The 27,406-nt window shown below is 59.6% G+C and overlaps 3 protein-coding genes across 4 annotated transcripts; 1 reads left to right on the forward strand and 2 right to left on the reverse strand.

Moving 5' to 3' along the window:
• Positions 1–2,170: 2,170 nt before the first annotated feature.
• On the reverse strand, positions 2,171–7,771 carry TRAF4 (TNF receptor associated factor 4). Its single transcript, XM_056506486.1, has 7 exons — positions 7,581–7,771; positions 4,844–4,895; positions 4,431–4,535; positions 4,193–4,354; positions 3,767–3,928; positions 3,539–3,694; positions 2,171–3,195 (listed from the first exon to the last, which is right to left on the reverse strand). Exons 1-7 carry the CDS (start codon positions 7,721–7,723, stop codon positions 2,563–2,565), a joined length of 1,413 nt encoding a protein of 470 aa, XP_056362461.1. The 5' UTR covers positions 7,724–7,771; the 3' UTR covers positions 2,171–2,562.
• Positions 7,772–11,549: 3,778 nt separating this feature from the next.
• Positions 11,550–22,474, reverse strand: NEK8 (NIMA related kinase 8). The gene is made up of 15 exons (XM_056506487.1): positions 22,123–22,474; positions 21,678–21,883; positions 20,478–20,710; positions 19,727–19,858; positions 19,332–19,540; positions 18,847–18,926; positions 18,409–18,590; positions 18,048–18,198; positions 16,895–16,971; positions 15,623–15,740; positions 15,205–15,355; positions 14,927–15,090; positions 14,568–14,726; positions 14,309–14,467; positions 11,550–12,716 (listed from the first exon to the last, which is right to left on the reverse strand). The coding sequence occupies exons 1-15, from the start codon at positions 22,167–22,169 to the stop codon at positions 12,688–12,690; spliced, it is 2,097 nt and encodes a 698-aa protein (XP_056362462.1). The 5' UTR covers positions 22,170–22,474; the 3' UTR covers positions 11,550–12,687.
• A 997-nt stretch (positions 22,475–23,471) lies between these two features.
• Positions 23,472–25,554, forward strand: TLCD1 (TLC domain containing 1). Of its 2 annotated transcripts, XR_008841839.1 has the most exons (5): positions 23,472–23,723; positions 23,872–23,954; positions 24,281–24,363; positions 24,789–25,437; positions 25,469–25,554. XR_008841839.1 is itself a non-coding variant. In XM_056506488.1 (4 exons), exons 1-4 carry the CDS (start codon positions 23,527–23,529, stop codon positions 25,182–25,184), a joined length of 759 nt encoding a protein of 252 aa, XP_056362463.1. In that variant the 5' UTR covers positions 23,472–23,526; the 3' UTR covers positions 25,185–25,554. The 2 variants fall into 2 exon arrangements, 1 of the variants encoding a protein (XP_056362463.1); XM_056506488.1 differs by having other exon boundaries at positions 24,789–25,554.
• Positions 25,555–27,406: the final 1,852 nt, after the last annotated feature.

Raw genomic sequence — 27,406 nt, forward strand, 5'->3', positions numbered from 1 at the left:
AAAAATCGATTTGTCTCCCTCTCCTCCGTGAGCACTGAGAGCATCTCCCCCTCCTGCTCTCCTGCAGCCCTGGCAGGGAATCGCTGCTGAAGGTTAAGAGGTGCTCCAAGATCCGCCTGACATTTCCAGACACGGGGCTGGAGTGCAGCATCCACAGCACATCCCAAACGGCTGGGAGCGGGCAGGAAAAGGGGAAAATCAACCCAAGCAGGGAAAGCAGAGCTGGGAGTCACCAGAGGTGGGGACAGGGACAACTCCAAGATCCCAAGGTTGTTTTTTCTCCTCTTTGGTTTCCCTGAGCTCACCCAGGAGCTGCTGCCCAGGGTTCCTCCAGCACCGATTCTCACTTTTAGTTTATAAATTATGTATGGATTTTGATTTGATTTGATTTCTTTTAAACTGGCTGGAAAAAAGGGTTGCCAAAACTCTGTGTGTGGCTTGGTCAGAGGGGCAGAACTGTCCCTCTACTCTGTGTGTGGGAGTGTATATATATATATATATATAAAAACACAAATAAAACCATAAAAATAAAATGCACATAGTAAATATAAAATATAAAATAAATATAAAATATAAAATGTAAAATATATACATTATAAATTATTATAAATTATTATAAATTACTATAAATTACTATAAATTATTATAAATTACAAAATAAAAAATATCATATATAATATATAAAATATAAGGATAAAATTATAAAGAGCTATTAAGTAGAGATTAAATGCATGATAAATATGAAGTATGGAAGATGTGTAAATATACATATAAAATTTCTATAATATAAAACTATGTAATATAAAATACTGAAATACTGTGCAATGCAATTATAATGATATATGAAATTTAATATAATGCTATACGTTTATTATATATGATATTTTAAAGTATTATATTATATAGTATTATATAATATAGATAATATTTATAAAATTTTAAAAGCATAAAATGTGTAAGAATAAAATGTATATTTAATACTAATTATAACAATTTGTTAATTCAATAATTATAATGATTAGAATAATGATGATGATGATGATAATTATTATTCCTTAATATAAATTATAAGGCTATAAATGTCTAGCAACATCTCCCCTCCCCTCGGTCCCCACGCGGCGGCGCCACCGAGCCGAGCACCGGGCGGGGACACGGGGACACGGGCAGGGCCAGCACGGGTGACCAGCGTGGGCTGGCACTGGGCACCAGTACGGCTGAAACTGGGCACCAGTATGGGCTGGCAATAGACTGGCGATAGTCGCCAGTTTGGGCTGGCACTGGCACCATTTTGGGCTAGAATGGGTCACCAGTGTGGGCTGGAACTGCCACCACTGTGGGCTGGCACCGGCACCAGCACTGGCTGATACTGGGCACACCAGGCACCAGTATGGGCAGAGTGACCGGCACCAGGGGCTGGCACTGGGCACCAGGATGGGCTGGTGTTGATACCAGTTTGGTGCCCAGTATGAGCTGGCACTGGACACCAGTATAGGCTGGCACTGGGCACCAGCAAGGACAGGAGCATTGCCCAGCTCCCCAGGGGCTGCCACACCGGGATCTGCTGGGATCTGCTCATGGGAACATTTCTGGGGGAGGGAAACGGGGTATGGGGACACCCCCGGCAGTGCTGCCCCCCCAGCCCAGCCAGGGCCGCAGGGTGCAGCTAATTAGGGGCTAATTGCATTAAACCGGAGCAGCACTAATGCAATTGTGGGATTATCCTGCAGAGACAGCGACCCCCCCATTGCTGCCGGGGTGATGGGGAGGGGGTCAGACACACGGACCTGGGGCCTGATCCAGCCAGACCCCCCCAGTCTGCCCTAGCACCCCCCAACCATCCCCACCCCCCGTTTGCTCGGCATCCCGCCCTCCCCCGGGGCGCTAATTAACCCAGCGCTAACGAGGGTGGGACAGAGGGGAGATCTGCAGGGAAACAACCCCCGGGGCTGGAGACCCCCCCCAGCCCGGCACATGCCCGCTGCTGCCGGTGATTACCGAATTAACCGGCTCCATCTGAGGCGTCTGCTGCCGGGATGTGGGTCAGGGATTACCCCTCTCCGTGCCCCCCAGCCCAGACCCGGCTCTCCCCATCCCCAGCACCCACGGCTGCAGCCAGGAGCATCCCCCGCTCCTGCCATCCCGACCCAGAGCAAGGAGCTTCAGGCGGCCCTAATAAATACAAGAAAAGTTTATTGAGAAGAAAAAGATGTGGGGAGGGGGCAACAGCCCCAGCCCGGGGTAATAAATAACAACCTGGAGAGCACCAGTTTACAAAATATGGCTCTGGGCAGTGGGTCCTGCGGGGTCCCCAGCGAGGCTGGGCACCTGGGGAGGGGCTCAGGGGGCCCAGCCCCCCGGCACCCCCGGGCACCTGAGAAGGGGCTGCTGGACAGTCCCAGCCCCAGGAGAGGCCAGGGATCAGCCCGGTCCCTGCCTGCCCTGAGAGCCACCACGGCACCCCAGCAGTGTCCCCACGGCAGGGGACACCGGCTGCGGGGGCTCAGCACCACCCGGGGCACCCCTGGGCGGGCGCCCCGGTCACATCCCGGCCCCCTCCGGGGCTCAGGCCAGGATCTTCTGGGGGATCTCCACCGAGGCTTTGATGAAGATGGCGTTGTCCCGCACGTAGTTCCGTTTCCTGATGTCCTCGTGGGAGATGAACTTGGGGTAGCCGAAACCCAGGGTGCTCTCGTCCAGGGAGCTGCGCGAGGCTCCCGGCTTCTGGAAGTTCTTCCAGTTGGGGTCGGGGTGGAAGGTCTCGGTGATGTGCTGGGGCTTGGAGAGCGAGGGGTCGCTCTGGTCCAGCAGGGAGAAGGTGACGCGGTAGGAGAAGGGCCACTCCAGCAGGTTGTCGTACTCGCCCGGCAGCACGCGGATGTAGACCGAGAGGTGGCTGCTCTCGCCGCTGCCGTTGCCGTTGAGGAAAGCCGACACCTGGAGCTTGTAGCCGTACTTGTGGGTGTAGAACGGGGGGCTGAAGAACTCGTAGTTGCTGCGGGCCTTGGCCTCCTGCAGCTTGCGGGCGTAGTCGGCGATTTTCCAGATGAGGATCCCGTCGCTGCTCACCGACAGCTCCTCCATGTCCCGACGCAGCTCCAGGATCTCCTGCCGCTGCCGGCTCACCAGGGCACACACCATGCCCAGGTGGGTCTTGGTGCTCTCCTCCAGGTGCCGGCCCATGGCCAGCTTGGGGCACTGCGGGGACAGCGGGACTGTCAGCAGGAGGGTGGCAGGGACAGCGTGGGGACAGGAGAGAAGGCACCGTGGGGATAACATGGAGATGTCACTGCAGCATGGGGTACTGGGGTGTCATGGGGACACGGGTGGCACAGGGACACCTGGTTGGGGTAACAGGGGGACACTTGGGTGGCAAACACAGGGGTGAGGCCATGAAGCCACATGGATGGGACTGAGCTCAAGGGATGGGACAGATGTCAGGGCAGGAGCAGTGTGGGGGTGTTGTGGGGCACAGGTGTGACATAGGGACACCCCAGGCCTTCAGATGCCAGGGCAGGCTGGTCACAGGGACAACACTCACCCGGTGCTTGCAGCCAGCTTCCTTGAAGGGGCACAGCAGCATGGCAGTGCTGCAGCTCTCCTTGAGGTGGGTGGGCACATCCTCCCGGGCGATGCTGGGCGTCCCACACTGGTTGGGGCACGGCACGGGGTACCGGGGACACTGGTACTGGTGGTTCTGGGGAGTGAGAGAGGCTGTCAGCTGGGCTGGGAGCTGGCAGGGTGAGGGTCCCCATGGGCTCCATCTCACCTGGATGGTGTCAAAGACGAACTCCTTGGAGCAGTAGGTGCAGGGCTGGGTGCGCTTGGGGCACTCGGACAGGGCGTGCTGGGACAGCAGGCGCCGCATCATGCGGGCCCCGCACTTGTTCTCACAGTACACACTCTCCTGGGGACACGTGCCCTGGTGGCCCTGGGGACCATGACAGTGTCATCACCCTCTGGCTGCCCTCACCAGCCATCCCTGACACACAGTACCCCCACAGCCAGAGGGCACAATGACCCAGAGTCCACAGATCCACATCCCCCCCAAGGCTGTCCCTGCCATGGTGTGTCTCTCCCAGTGACCTCATACCCAGGCTGTGTCCCCATAGTGCCCTGCAGCCCACTGGGGTGCCCACACATCCCAGCTACACCCCATGGCACCCCAGCCAGCTGTGTCCCCCCCACTGCCCACCTCGAAGGCCTCCCCAGTGAAGTCGCTGGCGCAGAACTCGCACTTGACCCTGCGCTTGGGGCAGCCGTGCTGGACGTGCTCGGGGAGGTCACGGCGGCTCAGTTTGGCGCTGCACCGGTTGGGGCAGGGGATCACGTTGAAGCCACAGGTGCCGAGATGGGCCTGGTGGACACAGGGATGGTGATGGAAAGGCCACAGGGCACAAATTTGTCCCACCCCCCATCCTCCCAGATCCTACCTGGAGGTGCTTGATGAGCCCGCTCCAGCGACAGCCCTCCTCGCTGTGGATGCAGCGGATGGCCAGGCTCAGCACCTGCGCCTCCAGCTCGGGGTCGGGGTAGATCTGGAGGGGCAGCAGTGGGGTATCAGCATCCTGCACCGGGCTCTGGGGGCACACAGCCCCCAGCACAGCCTGGCTGGGAGCCCTGGGCACGCTGCCCGGGGCCGGATCCCCCCGGGCACACACCAACAAGCGCCCTTTGTCGGAGCGAGTTTCCGCTCCCGGCCCCGCGGCACAAAGGGCTCTTGCTTCCGCCCGGGCGCCCGTGCCAGGCTGGTGTGGCTGTGCCAGGCGCTGTGCAGAGCCCGGGGACGGCCCCTTGCTGGGGATGTCCCCTTGGAGCAGAGTACCCATCCCTGTGCCAGGCTCACCTTGGCGTAGTCCAGGGGCAGCTGGTCCTCTGGGCACTTGAAGACGCCCTCGCTGCAAGACACAGAAGGCTCGGGGTCACTCGGGGCTGGGGAGTGGCACGTCACCAGTGACACAGCCACCGTGTCCCACCGGGTCCCTGCCATCCCACCCCAGGACTCTGGCGCTGTCCCTGCGCTGCTGAGTGCTCACCCCGTACCAAATCCACCCTGGGGGAGCCACGGCTCTAATCCTGCTCCATCTGTCTGAGCTGGGAAATGCCCCCGCCAGACACCCCCCCACCGCCAGCCGGGGTCCCCAGGGCCTGGGCCAGCCGCTGTGAGAGTGGCACCATCTGGAGCCCGGCAGCCCCTGGCCCATCCCGGCCCCTGGGATTAAGGAGGGTGCCAGGAGGGGGCCGGGGCGTCCACAGCCCCAGGTGCCGGGACCCAGGGGAGGTGGGGGAGGGCAACAGCTGGGCGCCAGATGTGCAGCCCTGATGTGCAGCCCTGGGGCTCCTGCTCCACAGGAAATGGCCCCAACAGCCACCACGGTGAGTCAGGACAGGGACAGACAGCCACCCTGGGGGGGTCCGCATCCTGCGGGGCCCCAAGGATGGGGTGGACTTCCCAAGAGCTGTTCCCTCAGCCCTGAACTGCAGAGGAGCAGCATGAAGTGGATACAGGGACCCAGCTAAAGAGGCAGCCTGGCCCGTGACAAGGCTGGCCAGGAGTCACTGTCACCTCTGGTCTGCACATGGCTGTCCCAGGAGTAGGGGAGGGTGTCCAGGCACCATCCCCGATGGACACTGGGGTGGGAGACCCCAGGTGCTGCCTACAGGGACATGCAGCAGGGACACAAAGGGACCCTGTGGCTCTGGTGTCTTTGCAGTGACACTGGACAAGGCTGTCCTGCCTGGACAGCCCTTGTGTCCATCTAATCACTGCATGTCCTTGGCAGCCACTGGCGTGGCCTCGACCAGAGCTGCCAAGTGGATGTGAGAGGCCGGGACAGAGCCAGGAGTGCCACCAGGCACGTGCCAGCCTGGGCTGCCCGGCCATGGCACGGTCACATCCCCTGTGGCCACCATCCCTGTGCTGGGTGTGCAAGTGAACCCCAGGAACCACAGCCCTGTGGGGTGTGATCCGCGTGGGGAACGGCTGCAATCAGCTCTGCCACGTGCCCACTGTGTTTGTTGCAGGTGCTTTTGTGGGAGTCATCCTGGATCCACCGAGATAAAGAGCTCTGAGACAGGGCTGGGCACCCGGCCCTTCCCGGGGAGCCCGTGCAGTGCCCCGTGGCCGGGATCACTCTGCTGCCTTCCCAGGGCTGCCAGCTGTGCCTGCACCCCGTGCACGGTGCTGGGGTGCTGGGGCTGGGGGGGAAAGTGGGACGATGACCCGAAGCCAGCGCCTAATCCCCGACAAAGCCTCCCCATTCCTCACGCTTGGCCGGGCAGGGAATGTGCTGAGGCAGCACCCGGGGGGACCGTCCTTGCCTCTGACCTTCACGGCGCTTTGGGGCACAGCGAGGTGATGGGGCAGGGAACCCCAACATCCCCCCGCACCCCTTCCCAGCACCGCGGCGGGGCTGGATGGCTCAGCCCATGGGATCCCCAAACTGATCCGGGACAAACGGGTTGTGCTCGGGGGGGCAGGGGGGAACCCCCCAGGCCATTCCCCCGGCAGAGCGGGGGTGATGCGGGAGGGGTGCGGGGGAGGGGGGGACAGATGCGCTCTGACACGTGCACCGGGGAACGCCCGGTTTCACAGAAACCGGCCCCGGTGACGGTGGTGCCCAGTCCCCGGGCGAAGGTCGCTCCGCCGGGGAAAGGCCCGGGATGACGCTGTCACCGCCCGGAGAGAGCACGGGCAGCCCCTCGCCGCGCCCCGAGGGACCCCCGGGACCGGGAACCGGGACAGCACCGGCCCCGCACGCGTGTCCCGGCTGCCGGCACCGGTACCGGGCTTGGGGGTCCCAAACCCAGGGGTCGGAAGAGCCCCGGCTCCTCGCTCCCAGCCAGCGCACATGGCCGAGTCGCGCTCACCCGTGGGCCCGGGGACACAGGGGTGGCCGCACAGGTCTCCCCAAAAACACCCCCGGCCACTTCCTCCGGCGGGGCAGGGGCAGGAAGGGGTTAAGTTCGAATCTCGAAACTCGCCGCTCCGGGCTTCACCCGGCCCTCCTCTTCCTCCTCCTCCTCAGCGAAAGGGGCCACGGGCCGCTGCACCCGCGGGGCGGCTGTCACGGGCTGGGCGCGCCCGCACCCCCTCCCTGCCCCGGGGCACCACTGGGCACCCCGCACCTTTCCCCGGCCCGAGGCATCCCTGGGCGCCCCGCACCTTTCCCGGGGCACTCCAAACCTTTCCCCGGGCATTCCGCATCTTTTCCCGGGGCACACCGCAGCCGTTCCCCGGCCCGGAGCACCCCCGGCACCCCGCATCTTTCCCCAGGATCCCCCCACCTCCAGGCACCCCGCGCCCCTTCTCGGGATATCCCACATTCCCTCCCGGGCCCGGGGCATCCGTACACCCCTACACCGGCCCAGGGCACCCCGCACCCCTCTCCGGGGCACCCCGGACACCGCAGCCCGGGGCCGGCGAACGGGGGGGTGCCGGTGGCGAGGAGCACCCGCTGCCCCGCGGGGTGCGGAGCCCCGGATCGAGGGGTGCGGGGTGCGCGACCGGGACACCCCACGGGGGAAGGGGTGCGCGCAGTCACCGCAGGCCGGGTCGCCCGTGGGGCGATGCGGGGTCTCACCTGAGGAACTCCTGCAGGCAGGTGTCGCAGAAGCGGTGGCCGCAGGTGGAGACGCGGACGGGCTCCCGCATGGGCTTCCCGCAGAGCGGGCACAGCACCCGGCGCCGCGGCCGCTCCAGCAGCTTGTAGTCGTAGCCCGGCATCCCGCCGCCGCCCCGCGCCCGCCGCCGCCGCCCCGCGCCCGCTCGGCTCCGCGCTCCGCGCCCGGCTCCGCCCGGGGGCCGGACGGGGCGGTGGGACCGGCCTGAGCCCGCCCCGAGACGGGGACGGCATCGGCATCGCCGCCGCCCCCCGCCCGGACCCCGCCTCCCCGCCCCGCCGCCGCCGCTCGGCGGGGATGGAGCGGCCCCGGTGTCCCGGGGGCTCGGGGAGCATCGCACCGGGAACAGCCCCTGCGAGGGGTTTGGGGTTCAGCACATCGAGCCAGCCACCCTGGGGACTTGGGGAGCACCGCACCGGGCACAGCCCTCTGGGGGGGTTTGGTACCCACCGCACTGGGAACAGCCGCCCCAGGAGTTTGGGGAGCATCTACATCACACCACACACGGCCCCCTCACCCACTGCAGCCTCCCTGGCCCAGGGCTGGCTCTGGGGGCACACACTGCGGTGTCCTCGCTGACCCTACATGCCCTTCTTGCCTCAGAGGCGTCCCAGGGGTGCCACACTCCCGCAGGCAGCCCGAGGCCACGGCTGTGCCCCTGAGCGAGGCTGGAGCTGGGATACAGCTCCAGTCCTGCTCCTACCACAGAGAGCAGATCTGTCCCAGCCACCACCCGCAGCAGGACACGGAGGGGCTGCCCTGAGCCCCCAACACCACAGGCACGAGGGGGACACACGCTTTGTCTTTGTCTGCTGGGAGCTCACGCCCCAGGCTGCAGCCAACAGCCTCCCTCCAGCCACGGTTTGTAACTGAGCAAGAGCCTGGAGGAGGGAGAATAAAAGCAAATCTGTCTGGCTCCAGCCCCCTCTTTCAGAAATCAGAGCAGCATATGGGAGTATTTGCCCCTTTCCCCAGAGATGGAGCTGAGCAGATGACAGGCTGTGAGCATGTGTTAGTCCCACCAACGCTCACTCCAGCCAGCTTCCCATTAAGGGTGGCAGTTGCTCCAGACCCAAATGTTAGCAGTTTTCAATTAGCAAATGGCAGAGGAGAGGGATTCCTGGGGGACACGCTGAGCAAGTCGAGCTCTATCACTTGTCACTCAAGGAGCTCACGTTACCCTTCTCCCCGAGAGGCTCTGCTTAAAATAAAACCCTGCAGCAGCCCGGGGGGGGAGGCAGCCTGCTCGCTGCCAGAGCTGCCAGGGAGGGGATGTGTGGCTCATTTCTGGGGTTACCCTGAGGGATCGCAGGTTGTTTTGAGCTGTACTGGGGCTCCCAAATATCAGGGAACCTTGTACTGGGGTACACTGAGCACGAGCTGCCATCAGCACGGTATTTTCCAAGAGATGTGAGTCGCTGCTCGGATGATGGAGAGCACTGAGCTAAACTTTAACCAGCTCCCAGTGATACTGGGAACCCGACAGGTAAAAACAAGTGACAGTGGGCAACTGTACCGGGAGCAGTGGGGAGCAGCAGGCACCTTGAGCTGGGGTTGAGGTGCTCCCCAGCCCGGTCTGCTCAGGGCTGTGACACCCCCAGGGCAGGATCTACCAGCAGCCCCACGGTCCAGCTGGTTCTGCCACTCTGTGCCAGCAGAGCCCAGAGCCAGGCTGTCTCAAACAAGAGATAGGCACAACCCAGACACTCCCTGACACGCTCTGACCTGGCCCTGGCTAAAATCTGTCCCAGGACACCACTCTGGGACAAGGTTCAGGCCAAAAGGACAGCTCCTCGGTATCCTGGGGGTTGATGGGACTCCAAAGACAGGACACATCAGTCCTGTAAACACAGGCAGCCTGTGCCTCCGATGACAGCCATGAAACAGCCGACTTTTATCATTATTTACTGCTTCTCTTTGATGTTTTAAAATTATTCTTCCCTAACCTCACTGAAGAGCATCTCTGCTAATTAGCCAGGAGCTGACAAAGCCATCAGAAGGTGCTGGCTGTGCCGGCAGGGCGGCTGGGAGGTGTCAGACCCTGCAAACAAAGATCCCTCCTTTTCCCCTCTCCCTGAGCAAAGCCCTCCCCGCACTCAACATCACAGCCAGGCATTTGTCTCACACAAAGGCGACACTCAGGGCAATTCCCTTTGTGGAGGTGATATGTTCCCTGTCTCCCATGATGGGTCACTTCTTGAAGCCATCTGAGCTCGGAGAGGCCTCTTGTCCTCTTCCCCACCCTCTCCCTGCTACTCCATCCCTCCGCCTTCTATTTAACTTAAACTGGAGGGACAGAAAACCAACGCTCCGGCTTCTAAAGAAGTTAAGGTGGAGCCTTTCGCCCCAGGGAAAGGAGTGGGGAGAGTCCCGGCTTCTGGGGCACCGTGCCCAGGGAGGGCAGGGGTAAGGGATCCAGGCAGACGGACAGAGGGACAGCAGCCGCACTCCTGCCAAAAGCCTCGTGGGAATGGGGATACGACCTCGACAGAGGTGCTGGAATCAAAATAAATCAGCTCCCGGATCAGCAGGCGGTTTGGGCTGTTTCCTGCTACAGTAATCGTCCCAGGTCAGCAGGATCTTCTTTGGAACAGGGACAGCCTTTCCCTGGGTGACAATGGCCAGAGGGGACCCGGCAGCCTCATCCCAAATCACCTCCCCTTCCCGCTGCCCTCCGGCCCTGCCTTTCCTTAGCAGGGAGAGCTGCGGGGACACTGCTCCACCAGCAGCTCAACACAACACAGGAACAAAAAGAGGATAAAGGGAGAAGCCCTGAGACCTGCAGATTTCACCGGGAGCTTCTGCAGGGAAACAAAGCAGCAGACGTGAGGAATGCAAGTGGCCTATTTGCCCGGGCTGCTCTCTGCCTCCGGCAGCACGGACATGCCTCGGCTTGTCGTTCCAGGAGCTTTTGTTGCTCGGGGCTGGGGGCCTCTTTGTTTCCTTTACCCTTTCGCCAGGCTTGGTCACAGCCCGGTATTAAATTATTCAAATGATCTTGCTGGGCTTCACAGCTGAACTCCTGTGTGGAGAGCCCAGGCTGTGAAATCCCGAGGGGCTGGAGCCCCCAGCCCAGCACAAAGAGCACTGGTCCACACTGGTTTCCCTAGTCTGGAGCAAAAAGATCTCAATATTCAAGCTGGTGACACCTCCAGCGCCAGCATTGCAGTGCAAAGGTGTCATAAAGCCATAAAATCATCCACCTAACACCAGTACACTGATAGGAACTGGGTGAGGGGGGCCGCACCCCTGGATTTGGCAGCCCAGATGGAGCAGGAAGAGCTTGGCTTCTGAAGCAGTGGCACCTTGGTACAAAACAAAAGGTGTCAGAACCTCTGTCCTGCCTACTGCTGTCCCAGCCAACCCTCAGCCCTGGCAAGGCTGCAGGAGGAATACCAGCCCCTTCCTATGGGGTGTGCTTGAATGTGGTCGGGGGCGAGAGGAGCCCTGAGAGCTCTGAACACAGGCAAGAGCAATCTGATGCTGGAAGCAGCTGGAGCTGCTGCCAGCTTCACACAGGGAGGAGAGGCAGTGGCCCAGAGGGGCTTTGAGACAACTGAACCCAGCCCTGGTGCCCAGGTTGGTCTGGGAAGGGAAAGCACCTTCCCCGACACCGCGCTGAGCCGTCTCCGTAACCTGCAGCGCAGGAAAGTGCCAAAGGACTGGCAGAACCTTTGAATTCCAGTCGGCTTCCTGGGATAGCAGGGTGTAACTGCCTGAAAAGGCAGCTCCACAAGAAACAAAAAAGGCAGGGAAAAACCCGTGCACCCACCCTGCCAGGAGCCAAACAGGGAGGCTGTGTCTGCAGCCAGGGCTGCACACGCCTCTCCCGGCCGGACGGGACCTGCTCCCTTCCCCAGCTGGAGCCTGGGAGGCGAGGGAAGGAAGGGCAGGAGAGCTGCAGAAATTCATTACCTTCCACATGACAGAGGGATCAGTTGGCTTTTACCAGAGCCCGTCGAGGTTTCCCTCATTGAAAACAGGAAAGAATCACAAAAATAATTAGAGAGATTTCATCTCAGCCAGCTTATGAAAGCACCGACTTTATACACAACAGATTGGCAACAGCACAAAGATGGATGTGAAAGGCAGGAGCATTTGCAATGTCAGATCAGAGACAGAAGCTCATCAAAAAATGGCCCAGGGCAAATGTAAGTTAAAAAAAGAAAAGATGAGGAAAAAAATAAAGGAAAGGAAACGACCCTTCTGGAGACAAAAAACGTGACTCCTGTCCATAACACATGGATGTGCTTCTCCTGCCCACAAAGACCCCTGGTGAAAACTCATCAGCTCCCTGGACAAATCTGGGTTAAAAAACTTCAAGTACTGATGATCACTGGCTGTGTTTTGCTGCCTTCCCTAGCTCAGCTGGGAGCCAGTGAGCCGGTCAGCAGCAGGAGGGGCCTGAGGACAAATGTCAGCTGGAGGATCCTCCAGCGAGCTCCTGGGGCCAGGGGACACTGTAATTAGAAAGCTCCAGGTGGCATCTGGGGAGAGCTGTGCAGCACAGGGAGGCTGCTTGTGCTGAGCTCGGCCAGCCGTGCAGACAGGACCCTCCAAAGTGTGCTCAATAAATGGGTGAAACGTTTTAGGGGGGGATGGGAAAGGACAGACTTCTCTAATTAGCAAAGAGGTTTGCATTTAGTCACCCAGCACAGCGCCTGGGGCCCTGACTCCAGACGCTGCTGTGCAAAGGCTGACAGCTCTCTCAGACACGGAGCTGTCAGCCTGGGCTTTGTAACCAGAAACAGTTCCACAGAGAAAAACAACCTCTGTGCTCCTCTTCCACAAAGGCACTTCCAGCAGGGAGGGGAAGAGGCACGGTGTGACCCCCTGAAGGCAGCACCCGAGCTCTGGGCACGTCCAGGGCAGCAACTCTCAGGCACTGGAGGTTCACAGTGACAATTCAATAAGTGAGACCGGCTCTGGTTCCTTGGGAACCATCGTTAGGAACTCTCTGGTTCCAGACTGCTGTGTCAGAGTGCAGCTAAGGAGCTCTGGAGCCTGGAGTGTGTCTGAGCCAGGCCACCATGGGCAGCAGGAAGAGCAGGATGTGGCTGCTCTCACTCACTGGGAAGGCGACTCGTCCACGACAGCTGAAATAAAAAGGGTAAAGACCAAGATTTAGCTGGAGGCCCCACCTTGATGAAGCTACAAGAAGTGTTTTGCCCCACACAGGCCTGATACCCAGCAGATGGGCACCAAAATCCCTGTCCCCTTCCCTACAGGAAGCCACTGCAGGACCTCAGTAGTGGCACAGCGAGGCAACACCCAGCAGACAGAGCCCATGCAAACACTTGAGGTTTGTGCTCTCCTCCTCCTCTCCAGCCTGGCTTCTCACAGTTATTCTGTTTGCAGTGGGATTGAGAGAAGGGAGCAGCAGCAGCTCATGATAACCTGGGCAGCAGCCCAAGCCAGTCAAAAACAGAGTTGGCCCCAATGGGAGGAGCAGAACAGCCACCCCAAAGGTGGAGGGCAGCTCGCCTGTGCCAGAACTTCCCAGGCCAGATCACAGCAGCAATGACATCACATGTGTCACCAGACCTCGTGTTCTCGCTGGAGAAATTTCCAGGCAGATTGAGCTGTGTGAAAGCCCAAATCTCAGCTCTTTACAGAGCTCTTAGTGCTTTTTTGCACGCTGGTTGCTGAGGGATGCTGGGGTAGGCAAGGCTGCTGCCCTTACACCGCTGAGCTTGCACTCCCAGTACTGGGTCAGGACAAGGTTTTGGGCACAGGGACAGCAGTGGGACTGCACACTCAGTCCCTGCTCTTACAGTGCTGCAGGTGGGAGCCCACAAACCAGCTGCCTCAGAGTGCAGGGCAACTCCAGCAGCGGAAGGGGAGAGCAGCATGCAGTCTTCCTGCAGAGACAAAACCCCTTTACTCCCATGACAAATGCCCTACTTGTTCCTGAGCCTGGGGACTCGGCCATTTTCGTCCCCTTCACGTGGCAGCTCACATCACATGAGAGCTGGGCACTTGCAGGGGAGGAACAGAGCCAGGGCCCATTCCGCTGCGCCGGGGCCGTCAGCCGGGCCTCCTCCCCTCCGGGCTGTAATTAGCCTCCTTGAAGTGGGCTGAGACTGGAATCCCTCAGCCCAGGCTGAGGCCATAATCAGCACAGCAGAGGAGGAAGAAAGGCCCCTGCAGCAGTCTGGGCCAGGCTCCCGTTGTACATCCAGGCAATGGAAGGGCAGGTCACGCCACGGGCACGTTTTAACCGAGCCATGATGCTGCCTTTGGCCCGAGCAGAGAGGAACCACAAAACCATTGCTATCTTTTCCAAACCACAATGGAAAGGCAGCAGCCAAAATGACGCCTCAAATCTCAGCTTCTATTTCAGCAGCATCAATTAGAGAGCTGCTCTTTTTGGATGCTCTGTGGACTGCTGGCATGCCAGCTCCCCGCTGGCCGCAGCTTGGCCAGCCTACCTGTCTGGGAGTGCACGAGACGGCCTCTGCCATCCCTGTGCTCCCCTCGCCCAGTGGGAGAGGCAGTGTCACAGAGCTGAAGAGCAGCAGGGGAATCATTTTGGGCTTGAAGTTATTTCTATTCATCTACAGTTCAAGAAGGACTAGAATAACACTGAGCTTACGTGCCAGGGTTACTCGGCACAGCTCCGGTCACAAGGCATTGTGTCTGGCTGGGTCCTCATGGCAGGAATCACAGGGACAAAGCCTTTACTCACGCTTTACTGCCAGCAGTGTGTTCCCGTGGCAGCAGGCGACAGAGGTCACCAGGTATGGATGTGTCTCCTCCAGCTGCACTGGCCTTGGCACTCCTGTTTCCTCGTCCTTCCTGCCCAGGCGTCCCCTGGCTCCTTTCCCCCACGTGCACACCTCACCATCTGCAGAGGGATATAAACACCTTGCTGCACACCTGCCTTGGCCACAGCAGAGGCCAGCCAGGGCCTGCTGCAGCCCAGGACATGGGGGCTTCAGCCTCACCTGCTCCGATGGCCACAGTGAAGGCATCTCCACAAGCCACCACGGTGACCTTCATTGCCTCGAGCCCCACAACCAGGTGGGGCACACGGCTGTTGCGGCAGGAGTTGGTGCCCAGCTGCCCGTGCTGGTTGCTCCCAAAGGTGTAACAGTGGCCAGAGGCTGACAGCACAGAGGAGAGACACAACTGGGTGTCACTTGGGGCACACTGAAAACCCTGAAGCTCTTTGCCGTCTCCAGGCTGGGCATCCTGCTCTACAGAGCAGGGTGTCTCTTGAGAGACTGCCCATGGGAAACAGGCAGAAGGAAGGCAGGGAAAATGCAAGTGTCCCCCCTCTCAGAATTTGAGCACACACCCTCACCTGTGACAGCAGCTGAATGTGCTGTACCAATGTCAGCACACACAATGGGCTCTTGGTTCAAGGGGGCTGACTGGGCACACACAAACACAGTGGCCTCCTCCACCTGGTCCTCTGGGGAAGGCTCCTCTGTTGAGCTGATCCGGTCTAGGCCCAGCTTGTTACACCTGCACAGGGAACATCTCTAGGATCACACAGGGATGTCTTCTGGAGCCCCTTGGTCACAACACATACAGGCCCAGGAGGGTAAAATGTGGAGCATGGACCCTCACCCCTCTTACCTGTTGCTCCCACAAGCAAGAATCTGGTTCTTCACGGTGAGGACCATGGAGGAATCGATGCCACAGATGACCCTCTGAGCCTCGTGCTCTGGAGGGACTGTCACCTGCTGGGGGCAGTTGTGGCACTCCAGGGTGCCCAGCCCAAGCCGACCTGGCAGGAGAAACAGAGAAGAGAACAGCTGATGGCAACACACACCCTGAGCACAGCCCCACTGAGGGCAGCACTGACACAGCTGCTGCAAGTGCCCAGAAAGCAGCAAAAATCAAAGCACAGGGGTCCTGCTATAGAGCAAAACAGCTGCAGCTCTTCCACACCCACCCACCCTGGCACATCTGGAGGGGACTGTGGGCAAGCAGAGCCAGCAAAGGGGAGTGGGAACAGGCACAAGCCCTGCTCTGCCAAACAGACATCTCTTACCATTATCCCCCCTGCCCCAGGCAAACACTTCCCGTTCGTTGGAGACCGCCAGGACGTGAGACGCGCCACAGGCCACCTGCACCATCTCGTAGCCCAGCAGGGCCTCCACAATCTTGGGCTGGCAGGGGAAGAGCAGCAGCCGTCAGCCGAGACCTCCCAGCCTGCCCGGCTGCTCCCAGCCCTCCCACCCAGCCCCCCCAGACTCAACACAGCGCTGGCAGCATCCCAGTTTTCATCCAACACAAACAACAGAGAAACTTTTTTTTTTTTTTTTTTGTTCCAAACAGTCTTCAAAGGGATAAGAGACTACGTGCACGCAGCACAGAAGATAATGCAAACATCTCTGGGGCGGAAGAAAGCAGCCAGCACGAGAGTTTGGAGAGGGAAGAGGTTCAGCAAGGGTTGGGATTTGCCCCCCTGCCCATGTGGGGAGTGCCAGGGGCTGTGAATGCCTGCTCTGAGCAGGCAGGGGCTTGGTGCAGGATGCTTGGCTCAAAGGCTCTTGTGCAGGAGCTGTGAGTTAACGGCTCAGATTCATTAGGGTGTGGAGGCACCAGGATCTCCACATTTCTCCCAGCCCCTGCTGTGACCTGCTGTTAGATCTGACACCTCGCCTCATACTCATTATCTTCCTCCCGTGAAAAGCACCGTTTGTTGGGATCTGGCTGCTGCTCCCAACTGGTCTCCCCTCCCCAGCCATAAGCAGGGAGCAGCTCGGCTCTGGGAGGAGCAGGAACAAACGGGCCAGCTGACCACAGTGACAAATGGCACCAGTGCCTGGACTCGGCTGGAAGCCATGGGCTGCTGCCACATCCGAGGGCAGGCAAGGAAGAAGCTGGAAGGGAGCAATGAGCCCTCAGCCCCAGAGTTCTGAGCCAATCGGAAACACACAGCTCTTCTTTAAATACTGGCTCTTTTGAAAAATAACTTTTCTCAGTGAACCCTGGCAGCTGCAGGCCAAGAGTGAAGCAGGCAGGTGTGTGATTGGAGGCAGGCTCCAAGCTGGGAGCCTGCCAACAGCAACCACAAGGCAGCTCTTGACTTCCCCCACGCTCAAAGGGATCATTGTGTAGCGGGGGGAGAGAAAGAGAGAGGCAGGTTGGATCTTTTAAAACCCGCAGTGACAGAGAGAGGAGGGGGAGGGGGTCAGATGCCAGAGCATGCCTGGGATGCACATCCCTGGAGCTGGGATGAGCCCGCTCACGTGGTGCAGAAGCCACAATCCATCCTTTACCCTGGGGGAGCAGCACGCCCAGCACCCTCTCCACCAACCTGGCTCACATCCGTGAAGTTTCCGTGCCCCAAACAGCCATTGCTGCCGCTGCCGAAAGTCATGATTATCCCCCTGTCTGGAGGAGCAGAAAGGAGCCTTGTCAGTGCCACAGCGAGGCCCTGCAAGGCACGAGGCCCTGTGAGGTGACACAGCCAAGGGCTGGCCGTGGCTCCCAGGACATTGGACCCATTCAGACTCAGAACGAGCTGCAGGGGCCACAAGCTTCCAGGGAGGTTCTAGGGAGCTGCAGGAGCTTCCAGGGAGCTGCAGCCTCACTGCGCTGAACCGGCTCAACAAACAAACAGCAGTGATAAGAGAGCTGAGATAACATTGCTGCAGCTGTGTACGCAGGAGCTGTGAACTCCACGGTCTGTCAAGGTGTTAAAGTCACAGAGGCACTCCCTGAGCAGCTGCCCAGCAGAGGGGTGGCAGGAAACGCCAGGGGAGGTAGGATAAACACATGCCCATGGAGTTTGCCCACTCTGTATCTGTGGTTTGCTGCCCTGACCCCCAGCAGAAGAGCAAATAGAACTCCTACAGAACCACTGGGAGGGCTTTGCTCCACAAACATGGCCTTGGACTGGTGTGTGTGCTCCCCTTCCACCCAGAACACTTCCTGAACTGCTCTGAGGGGGCTTCAAATCCTGCTTTCCTGCAGTTTGAGGACAACCAGCCCCGCAGCAGCTCACGCTGACTCCTCACTGTGACACCAGTCATTGCTGGTCACTGCATGTGCCCATGGCATGCTAACAGAGTATTTGTCAGAGATTCTCCTCACACTGCAGTCCTCACTGTCAGTTCTAGTTTCAGGTGACACCAATGCAACCAGGACAACAAGCACAGGAGATTTCATAGAATCATAGAATAATTTAGGTCGGAAAAGACCTATAAGATCATCTAAGTCCAGCTGTTTGTGGTCCTCCCCACACCAGATAGTTTGGGACCAAGTTGACCAGTGTGGCATCACAGGAGGACCATGTCTGCCATTTCTGACCTCCAAATGATGCTACATGAGAGGCCACAAAGGCCTCTGTGTCACCCCAGCCCAGAGCATCTCTCTGGTTCCTCTCTGAGCACAGTCCCCAGACAGTCCCACTGGGTTTTAGGGGGTTCTGGGACCCAGGCAGTTGAAGGCAGGAGGCAGCAGCTCACCTGTGAGGCAGGCTGTGAAAAGATCACCACAGGACACGTGTTTGATGGTCACTCCAGACTGACCCTCCAGAAAGCGGGACACAAACTGAGGCTGGAGCTGCTCGGTGGCTCCTGGGAGAGAAGGACCCCCAGCAGCACCCATGGGAGGAGCCTGATGGAGAGAAGCCATGGAAGAGCTGGGTTGGAGAACACTGAGGAACCCCTTCCCACAGGCTTATCAGCATTACCCACATCCTGGCTGCACTGCAGTCCTGGAGGAGGCAGTGCCAGGGTCTGTGAGTGAGCAGAAAAGCCTCCTTCACAGAAATCACGCAACCAAGGCTCCACAGCAACTGCCTGTCCCAGGTTCCTTGTCACTCACCTCCCACAGGATGAGCCTCCCAGATTTGGTGACTCCAGCCTTCTGTGTCCTGCCAGCAGAGACCTGCACCACCTCAGTGTTCAGCATGGGCAGGCGGAGAGGGGTGGTGATCCCACTGCCCCACGTGTAGATGGATGACAATGGAGGTGGGATTCCTGTCCTGGGTGAACCACATCGAACACCTGTGGGGCACAGAGAAATCATTCATGTGGATCCATCTCCTCCCACAGGAAAACCACAGCACCAGGCAGTCCAGGTGCCAGCATAGCTCCAGACCAGTGCTGGTCCAAGGGGCTGCAGGGCTCCTCCAGAGCTCAGGGAAGGGACATCTCTTCAGTTCCTCTCTCCAGAACCCTGAGTGCCTCTGTGACTTGTGTCATCCAAAGGAAAGGATCCTTCCAAATGGAGTGGAGTTGAACACATCATGCCAGAACTCACCCCTCTGCCTGGCACTGCTCGCCCGTCCTCCTGTCCGGCTGTGGGTCACTGTGGGCACTGGAGCCAAGGGTTTTTCAGGCCTGCCAAACCAAAATCCAGCCTTTAATGTCCTGCAGAGCCCTGGATCACAGAACGTCTGGGCAGAGCTACAGCAGAAGCCACGGGTGAATCACTCACAGCGCTGCTTTGTCAGTGCTTTAAACAACCTGAGAGAGGGGAGCTGGCACCAGTTCACTTCCCCCTGTGCTCACAACTCTCTGTTTGCTGTCACTGTGATGACAAGCCCACACCTGCCATGGCACCTGCCTGGCTCTGAGCCCCTAGGCCAAGCTCAGCCAGCAGCAGCTGCACATTAGGCAGAACAGGAGAGCTGCATTGGGAAAAGGCTCTTTTTGGAGCTCAGAACGGAGGCAGTGAGCTGGTCAGACATGCTATGGGCTGTGGCAGCCCCTCCCAAGGGACACTGAGGTGGCAGTGTCACTCGCCTCCTCATTTTGACGCTGCCCACATCTGTGTAGAGGTTCAGGAGGGGCCGGATGCAGATGGCCTGGGCCATGATCTCATTCAGCTGGGGCCGCTTGGAAGGGTCCAGGTTGAGCATGCTGAGGATGAGCTGGCGCAGGTCGGGGCTGTATCGATCTGATATTGGGGCAAACGTCCCGCTCATGATCTTCAACACTAAGGCAGGAAGGTTCTGGAGAGAAAACAAGAGACAAACAGTGCCTGGGCAGTCAGGGGTGAGGCCAAGGAGGAAGGAGTTCTCAGCACTGCCCTCTGCCTTCACACTTCCCAGCCCACTGAGAAGTGATCCCAGCATACATTTGCACCTCTGTGAGAGGCCACGGCTCTCCGTGCTAAGTGTAAACCACATCGCTCTTACCGCAGCTTCGAAAGCCCTCTTGAGGCTGGCGAGCTCGTAGAGCACACAGCCCAGGGCCCAGATGTCACTCTTCTGGTTGTAAGGCTTCCCTTCACAGAGCTCTGGGGAGATGTAGCACGGAGTTCCCACCACCTACAAGAGACAAAAATTTACCACAGCACAGTGAAAAGAGGAAGGCTTCGTGCAGAGCTGGCTGGAACACCACCATGTAAAGCTCCACAGAGCTGGGCTTTTGTTCCCTTGGCATCAACAGCTGCCTGACAATCTCAGTGAAAAACAAGAGGATTTGCCTTTCCAGTGACACATACAGTGATTGCCTCTAATTTTGCTTCTATCCACTTGAGAGAATCAGAGCCCAGAGTGCCGAGCATGATACAAACGTCAGCTCAGATTAGCCCAGGTGGGGAGACACTCAAATGTCAAGCAAAGAAAGGAGATTAAGGCAGGATGGGAGTGCACAGGCAGGAATTTATTTGCTAAGGATGCGTCAGACAAGTCTGCAAACACCACCCCTTGCAGGAGCCACCCTGTCTGCCCTCACCAGTGGGCCCAGACACCCCATCCCCTCCCAGCTTTGGGCAGGTCTTTTTTACCTTTCTGCAGCCCACAGAGCCACAGCAAACTCAGGCATAAAGATATCAGCCAAGGAACAAAGCAGCATTGCCCTAAGCCACTTCCCAGAGACTGCTGTGAGCCAAATCCAGAGTTTCCAGCCTGCTGCCATGGGGTAAGAAGCTCCCCTGCCACTCACTGTGTAGGCTTTGCTCTTGCTGCTCAAGATTTTGGAGATGCCAAAGTCTCCGATCTTGACGATCATGCGATGCTTGTCCAGGAGGATGTTCTGGGTCTTCAGGTCACGGTGCAGGATCTGCTTGGTGTGCACGTGGTGCAGGGCCAGGAGGATCTGCACGAAGAAGTGCAGGATGGTGTCCTCATCCAGCAAGGAATTACAGCGCTTGTGGATGAACTCTGCCAGAGTGCCCCCTGCAAAGAACAACAAAAGGCTGTGGGCACGGGGAGCTGCACAGGGCAGCACAAACCTTGCCTAAAACTGAGGGGATTTTGCCATTTTTGGCATCCTAACAAGACAGGCATGTGGGAAAAACACATTCTGGTGGGATACACAGCACAACCTCCAATGCTCCTGAACAATGGCAGCACAGTTGGTGGGAGGAAGAAACAGCCACAGAGAAGTTACTGTTGACATATTATCAAAAGCAGCAGGAAAAGAAACACTAAAATTACAGCTCTTGGAAGAGGACATAAACCTCCACGGCAGAACAAGATCAGCCTGTTCTGCAGAGGAGAATTCTTGCAGTCCAAGAGGCCACGTGGCACAGAGAGGCCCCTGTCGGGAAGGGGAGGTCCAGATTCAGAGCTCATGTACAGCTTTTAGCAAACCCTCATGCAAATGTTGATTTCACTGAAACTCCACTGGAAATGTTAGAAATGTGGGGCCAACAGAGTTGACACAGGGAAATGTGCCTGAAACTAGAGCCAAGGGCAGATGGTAACATGCTGATTAGGGGCAGAGGGGTTTGAAATCTCCTTGTTTTGGATATAGTTAGCAGGTGTAAGGCATATAATCATGGAGTGGCTGAGGTTGGAAGGGACCTTGCAAGGTCGCTGCTCAAGCAGGGCTACTCAGGTTGTCCAGGACCAGAATTTCTTTTGAGTATCTTCAAGGATGGTGACTCCACAACCTGCATCAATGCTTGGTCACTTTGCTCATGGTCACTTTGGTGTCCACCAAGAACCACAGATACTTTTCTACAAAAATGTCCCCTCAAGAGAGACACGTCTGGACTCCTGGGGGTGGAGCAAAGCGCAGGATCTTTACAAGGAGCACAACGTGAGGCCACAGCAGCTTGACCCAAAGACAGCCAAGTGCTTGGCATCCCCTGGACCTGCCGAGGGACAGTCACAGGCACAGGGGGACAGCACGGCCCACCTGGGGCATATTCCATGGCGATCATGAGCGCCTTGTCCTCCAGGAAGTTCTCGTAGTACTCGATGACGTTGGGGTGGCTGAGCAGCTTGAGGACCTGGCACTCGTTCTGCGCTGCCAGCCGCTCATCCTTGCTCATCTGCTCCACGGGGATCTGCTTCAGGATCACCAGCTTCTGGTCGGCCTTGCGCAGGCACAGGTGCACGATGCTGCGGGGACAACACAGGGCCTGGCCATCACCGCAGGGTGACACAGGTCGCCTGCAATCCCCGCGCCCCGGAGTGTCACGCACCCTGTGCCGTGTCCCCCTGGGTGCCACACCCCAGCCGACCCCGCACTGCCGTGGCCACAAGCGTGTCGCTGCCACGGGGACGCGCCTTAAAGGCCTCCCAGCCGGAGGCAGAAAGACTGGAGACCTCCCCATCGCCCATCCCCGGCGCCCCCTCACCCGAAGGCCCCTCTGCCCACCACCCGGATCCGCTCGTATTTCTCCATGCTCGGGCCCGGCTCCTCCCGTCTCCATGGAAACACTTCCGCGCTGCTACGGCGTCCGCGGGCGGACAAACCGCGCCGCGCGTGTAATGCCTGGGGGGCTCCGTGTGCCCGTCGGTCGGGGGGAGTAATGCCAGCCCCCGCTTGGGTGGCAGCCCAGTGCCACCGGGAGCCAGACCCTGTTGTGTAGCACCCAGAGACAGAGGTTTGGGGTGCGCTGGGCCGCCCCGACCGGGGGATGCCAGCAGGACCCCCCGCACCCCAGAGAGTGGCCGTGTCCCCAGCAGCCTCCAGTCCCGAGCCTGGAGGGGCACCCACTGCGGGGGGCTGCGCTGCTGCAGGGCCAGCACAAGGGACACGAGTCCCCTCCCTGGCCCCCCCAGACCTGCTTTGGATCCCCCAGGATCACTAGCACCCCTGGGGCCGGCCGTGATGGCGGCTATAGCGTGGAAGCGGGTCCTGCCCTGTACTCAGGAATAGTGGCCTCTGTCCTGGAGTGGGGACAGTGACAGGAGTGGCAGTGGTGGCACTGCCACGTGGCCCTGCTGCCATCTAGCGACAGCCAGCTCAGCACCGGGGGGGGGGGGTCAGCTCTCAAGCCAGCGCCCTTCAGCGATGGGGCAGGACCCCCAAGCAGGAACCAGCACCCCGCCGCGTTTTCGGCCTCACCTACTGCAGCCTGGTATTAGGGGGCAGCTTTGAGTGGTGGGTCCACCCCCCATGTCTTGAGGTGAGTGTTTGTGGCTGCTCCCACGACTTTTCCAAACACGATGTTTTCCCCGGAATGCCCCCCCAGCCACACAATGCGCCGCAGCCACCGGCGACAGCCGCATCGTGCCAGGGACACACACACGGCGCAGAACAGATGTGCGAGGCCCACGCCAGCTGTGCATCACTGTGGCAGATGTGCAGGGCCCAGCACAGATGTGCAGCGTCTGCCACGCAACACCAGCACAGACGGGCAGTATCTGACACCCACACGTGCGGTGTTTGGCACACACGTGCAGCACCGCCCAGCAGGAACGCGCCCAGCGCCCCGCACAGCCGCACGCGGTGCGACACCCGCCACACTCCGCACACGTGCGCGCACCGCCCCGCGCGTACACACACACGGGGGGCGGGGCCAGCGCGCCGCTTATCAATGAAAGGCGCGGCCAGCGCGGCCACGCCCCTCAGAGCCCGCCAACCCCGCCCAGGCGCGCGCGGGAGGAGGCGTGGCCAGCTCGGGGGAGTGCCCAATGGGAAGGCGTGGCCCCGCGGGCGCATGCGGGGGGCGCGGCCATGCTAAGGTGTGGTCGGGGGCGTGGCCCCGCGGCCCCGCCCGCCGCCGCCGCGGCCGCGCGCCGCCGGACTGGGCGCGATGGGCCCGGGCTGGCGGGCGGCCTCGGCGGCGCTGGTGGCCGGCAGCGTGGCGATCTTCGGGGCGCTGCGCCGGCTGGCCCTGGCCCTGCCACAGCCCGCCGCCGTACGGAGCCGGCCCGGCCGCGTCTGGCGCTGGAGGAATCTCCTCGTCTCTTTCGCACACTCCGTGCTGGCAGGGCTATGGGCCCTCTTCAGGTACCGGGCAGCGCGGGGGTACGGGGCACGGTGCACGGTGCACACGCTGCGAGCTGGGCACTCCTGGGGAGTGGGCAGGGGATCGGGGGTTCCCGTGTTCCCCGTCCCGGAGCCTAGGCTGACCCCTTCTTCCTCTCCTCACTCCCAGCCTCTGGTACTCTCCGGAGCTGCTCTCCGACATCCAGGACGGCTACAGCGTCTCAGGGCACCTGCTGGTCTGCTTTTCCTCGGGTAAGGAGCCACGCAGGGCAATGGCCGCAGCCACGCCGCCGGACTTAGCCCACTCCCTGCTCAGCCTCGCCCGGTATGCTGGCTCGGGACGAGCCGCCGGCTCAAGGGCTGGGCAGCGCCATGCCTCCTGCCTTAATCACGAGCGTGGAGACCACAGGCTGCCAACCCCCAGGGAACAGCCGTGTCTCCATACCCAGACGGGGTGGAGGTGTGTCTGACACCTGAAAAACAGTCACACCACCCTACTCCTCCTCGCTGCTCCTCCTTTCCCCAGTGGGTCACAGCACACAAGCCAGATCTACTGAATGCTCTCCTTCATCCCACAGGCTACTTCATCCATGACACCCTTGACATCATCTTCAACCATCAGTCCCGCTCGTCTTGGGAGTACCTGGTGCACCATGCCATGGTGAGTATGGCCAGCATGGGGGGCTACCACACACCCCAGGGCTCAGCCCACCCAGGTTTCATGGGCTATGGCGGGGCAAGCTGGAGCCCTTCCCCGTGCCTCGCCCTGGCTGCCAGGTAGGCTCTGCATCAACACGGCGAGGGCGCCTGGCGGGGCAGGACGTCTGCCAGCATTGGCTCCGAGCGCCTGGAGCCAGACGGGCTGCTGAGCTGGGAGGGGGAAGAGCTGGAGGCTCGTCCCAGCACAGGGAGGTGCAACTGGTCCTGGGGGATCTGGCTTTCCAGACTGGTTTTCTCTAAGCTCAGGTGCCTGCTGGCATCTCTGGGTGGGGAGAACAGCACTGCATGCTCTGACTGAGGGCAGGGAAGGACTCGCTTTCCCCAGGGCAAGGCGAGCTGACCCTGCTCTGTGTGTGTGTGTCCCAGGCCATCTCTGCCTTCGTCTCGCTCATCGTCACTGGCCGCTTCCTGGTGGCAGCAGTGCTGCTGCTGCTGGTGGAGGTGAGCAACATCTTCCTCACGGTGCGCATGCTGCTGAAGATGAGCAACGTGCCTTCCCCGGCGCTCTACGAGGCCAACAAGTACATCAACCTGCTGATGTACTTTGCCTTCCGCCTGGCGCCCCAGGCTTACCTCACCTGGTACTTCCTCCGCTACGTGGAGGTGCAGGGCCAGGGTGCCTTCCTCACCGCCAACCTCCTGCTGCTCGATGCCATGATCCTCATGTACTTCTCCCGCCTCCTCCGCTCTGATTTTTTCCCCTCCCTGCGCAAGGGCTCTGCAGGGAGAGATGTGGATGGTGAGAAGTTTCTGATAGACTGAGACGTGCGCGCCAAGGGGCACCCAGGCTCCGGCTCCTGGAAGTTTTGGGCTCTCCAAAGCTGCTCTGATGTGCCTTAGGGCTCGCTCCCTGGCCCCAGGCCCTGCCTTCACCCGCTCTGCTGCCTACAAGCGCTTCCCTGCTGGACCAGCCCAACAGCTTCACCCAGCTGCGGGGATGCTGCTGAAGCCAGAGGCACGGCCGATGGAGAAGCAGCCCAAGCCAGCTTCCCTGCAGGCAGCTGGAGGGCCAGGGGTGGCTGCACTTCGCAGCTGCTGGCCTGGAGGGGTTGCAAGGGAGGGGACAAGTCCCTCCTGTGGTGATGTGGGTGGTATGTGCATTAAAATCGGTCTGTATACTGCTGCCGCAGAACACCTGGGCTGGCTCTTCTATGGGACTCCCCCTGGGCCAGGGCTGTGGGAAAGGATGTGCCCCATTCCCAGAGGAGGGCTGGCAGTTCTGAGGGAGGGAAAGGGCACATTCCTGCTGCTCACTTTGTTCTAGGGACCTTTCAGCCTGCTGGGTACTACCAACCCAGTTGAGCTTTGAACAGCACAGCTCTGTCCCTCGCATGGATGGGTTCCTCTGCTCTTCCAGAGACCCAGAGCTGTGCAGGGAACAGTTGAAGGGAACCTGACTGTCTCCAGCCTGGCAGTGAGGAGCCTGGCTGGGCTGCGTGACTCACCCGGCAGCCACGTGAAGTGGAGCTGGCATAGAAAAGCCATGTGAGGCCAAGGGCTCTTCCTGGAAGATTGCTGCATGCTTGCATCCCCCTGGAGTGATCTTCACTGGCACAGCGCAGCTGCAGCCCTGTGAGCGTGCTGGGCCCTCTCCTGCAGCCACAGGACCTGGATGGTTCCAGCAGCTCTCCCAGAGCAGAGGGAGGAGAAGGGGGGGTTCAGCTCTCTGGGAGAGTGGGGCCAGAACTGGCCCAGCCAGTCCTGTGGAGCACCAGAGGCAAATCCTGCTGATGTGACAGCTCCAGGATGGCACTGGGTCGGCATTAGCAGTGGGGCTTAGAGGGACTCCTGCCCAGCCCCTGCTCCAGGCAGGAACTGTCCCACCCACCCCAGCACCTGCCCAGCTCAGGCACAGACAGGCACTGCGGTTGAAAGAAGCCGGTGATTAAGGGGAGACAGTAGGGGATCATCTTTCCGCCAGAGAGCCGGGAAACACCTCACAGGATCTGGATCCTGCTGGGACTCCCTGGTGTGCATTGACACCAGTCCCAGGAACAGTCTGGCAGCTGGAACAGAGATGTGATAGCTGGGACAGTGTGGGCAGGGATCGATGCCAGCTGCCTTGTCCCTCCTTGCTGGAAGCAGAGCTCAGCAGCCCTGGCAGGGCACAGCCTTGCTCTCAGCAGCACTGCATCTGCAATCACCCCACACAACTAAGCCCAAATGCTAATTTTCCCCTCACTCCTATTTCTGCACACATTTCCCCTTGTCTCTCCACATGCAGCAGACATGGCTCTGTCCCAGCAGGTCACAGCCCCAGACCAGCCCACACTTCCCCTGTCCTTAAACCAGTGTGGAAGGCCAGGCATGACAAAGCTTCCCAAAAGAGAGAGCACAGCTCCCTGCTGTTCCCCTCCTGGCTTCCAGCAGGAGCATCCCCCAGCAGTGCAGCTGTGGATCAGGCAGGCTGCCAGCCAGGAGCAAGAGGCAAGTGAAGTGCCAGGGCAGCACCACTGGGCTGAGCTGAGGTAAGGCCAGGGCTGACTGCAAGTCATGCTGATGTGGAATCCCTCCCGCCCTCTGGCTGCAGCACATCCAGGCTCTACACACCAAATCCTTTTGTCCAGCAGTGGCAGCAGCTTTGCTACAACAGGGGCAACTTCTCCCACATCTTTCTTGGGGTGACTACATGTAAAAAGATGGCCTGGGGGTCAGGGGACCCTGCTGCTATGCATGCACAGGGAAGAGGCTGGGTTGGTGGTGCCAGGGAAGCAGCACTCCTCCCTCCAGGCAGTTTTTCATCCCTTACAGCAGGCAGGGAGCACCTCCTGCCCACTTCCCCCAGCCCAAGTGAGGGGTATCAAGCCAGGGCCACACAACCCAGCACAAATCTCCACCTGAGTCCTGAGAGCAGCTCCTGCTTTCCATCCACCACTGTGCTGGGAGTCTGCCACCTTCCATAAGAGGCCTGAAGGAACTCTGTGTCCCACCATTCAAGAGTCCAATTACCCAATCAATATTTGGTCATGGCTTTCATCATCTTT

Source organism: Oenanthe melanoleuca, chromosome 19 (assembly GCF_029582105.1).
Source record: "Oenanthe melanoleuca isolate GR-GAL-2019-014 chromosome 19, OMel1.0, whole genome shotgun sequence".
NCBI lineage: Eukaryota > Metazoa > Chordata > Aves > Passeriformes > Muscicapidae > Oenanthe > Oenanthe melanoleuca.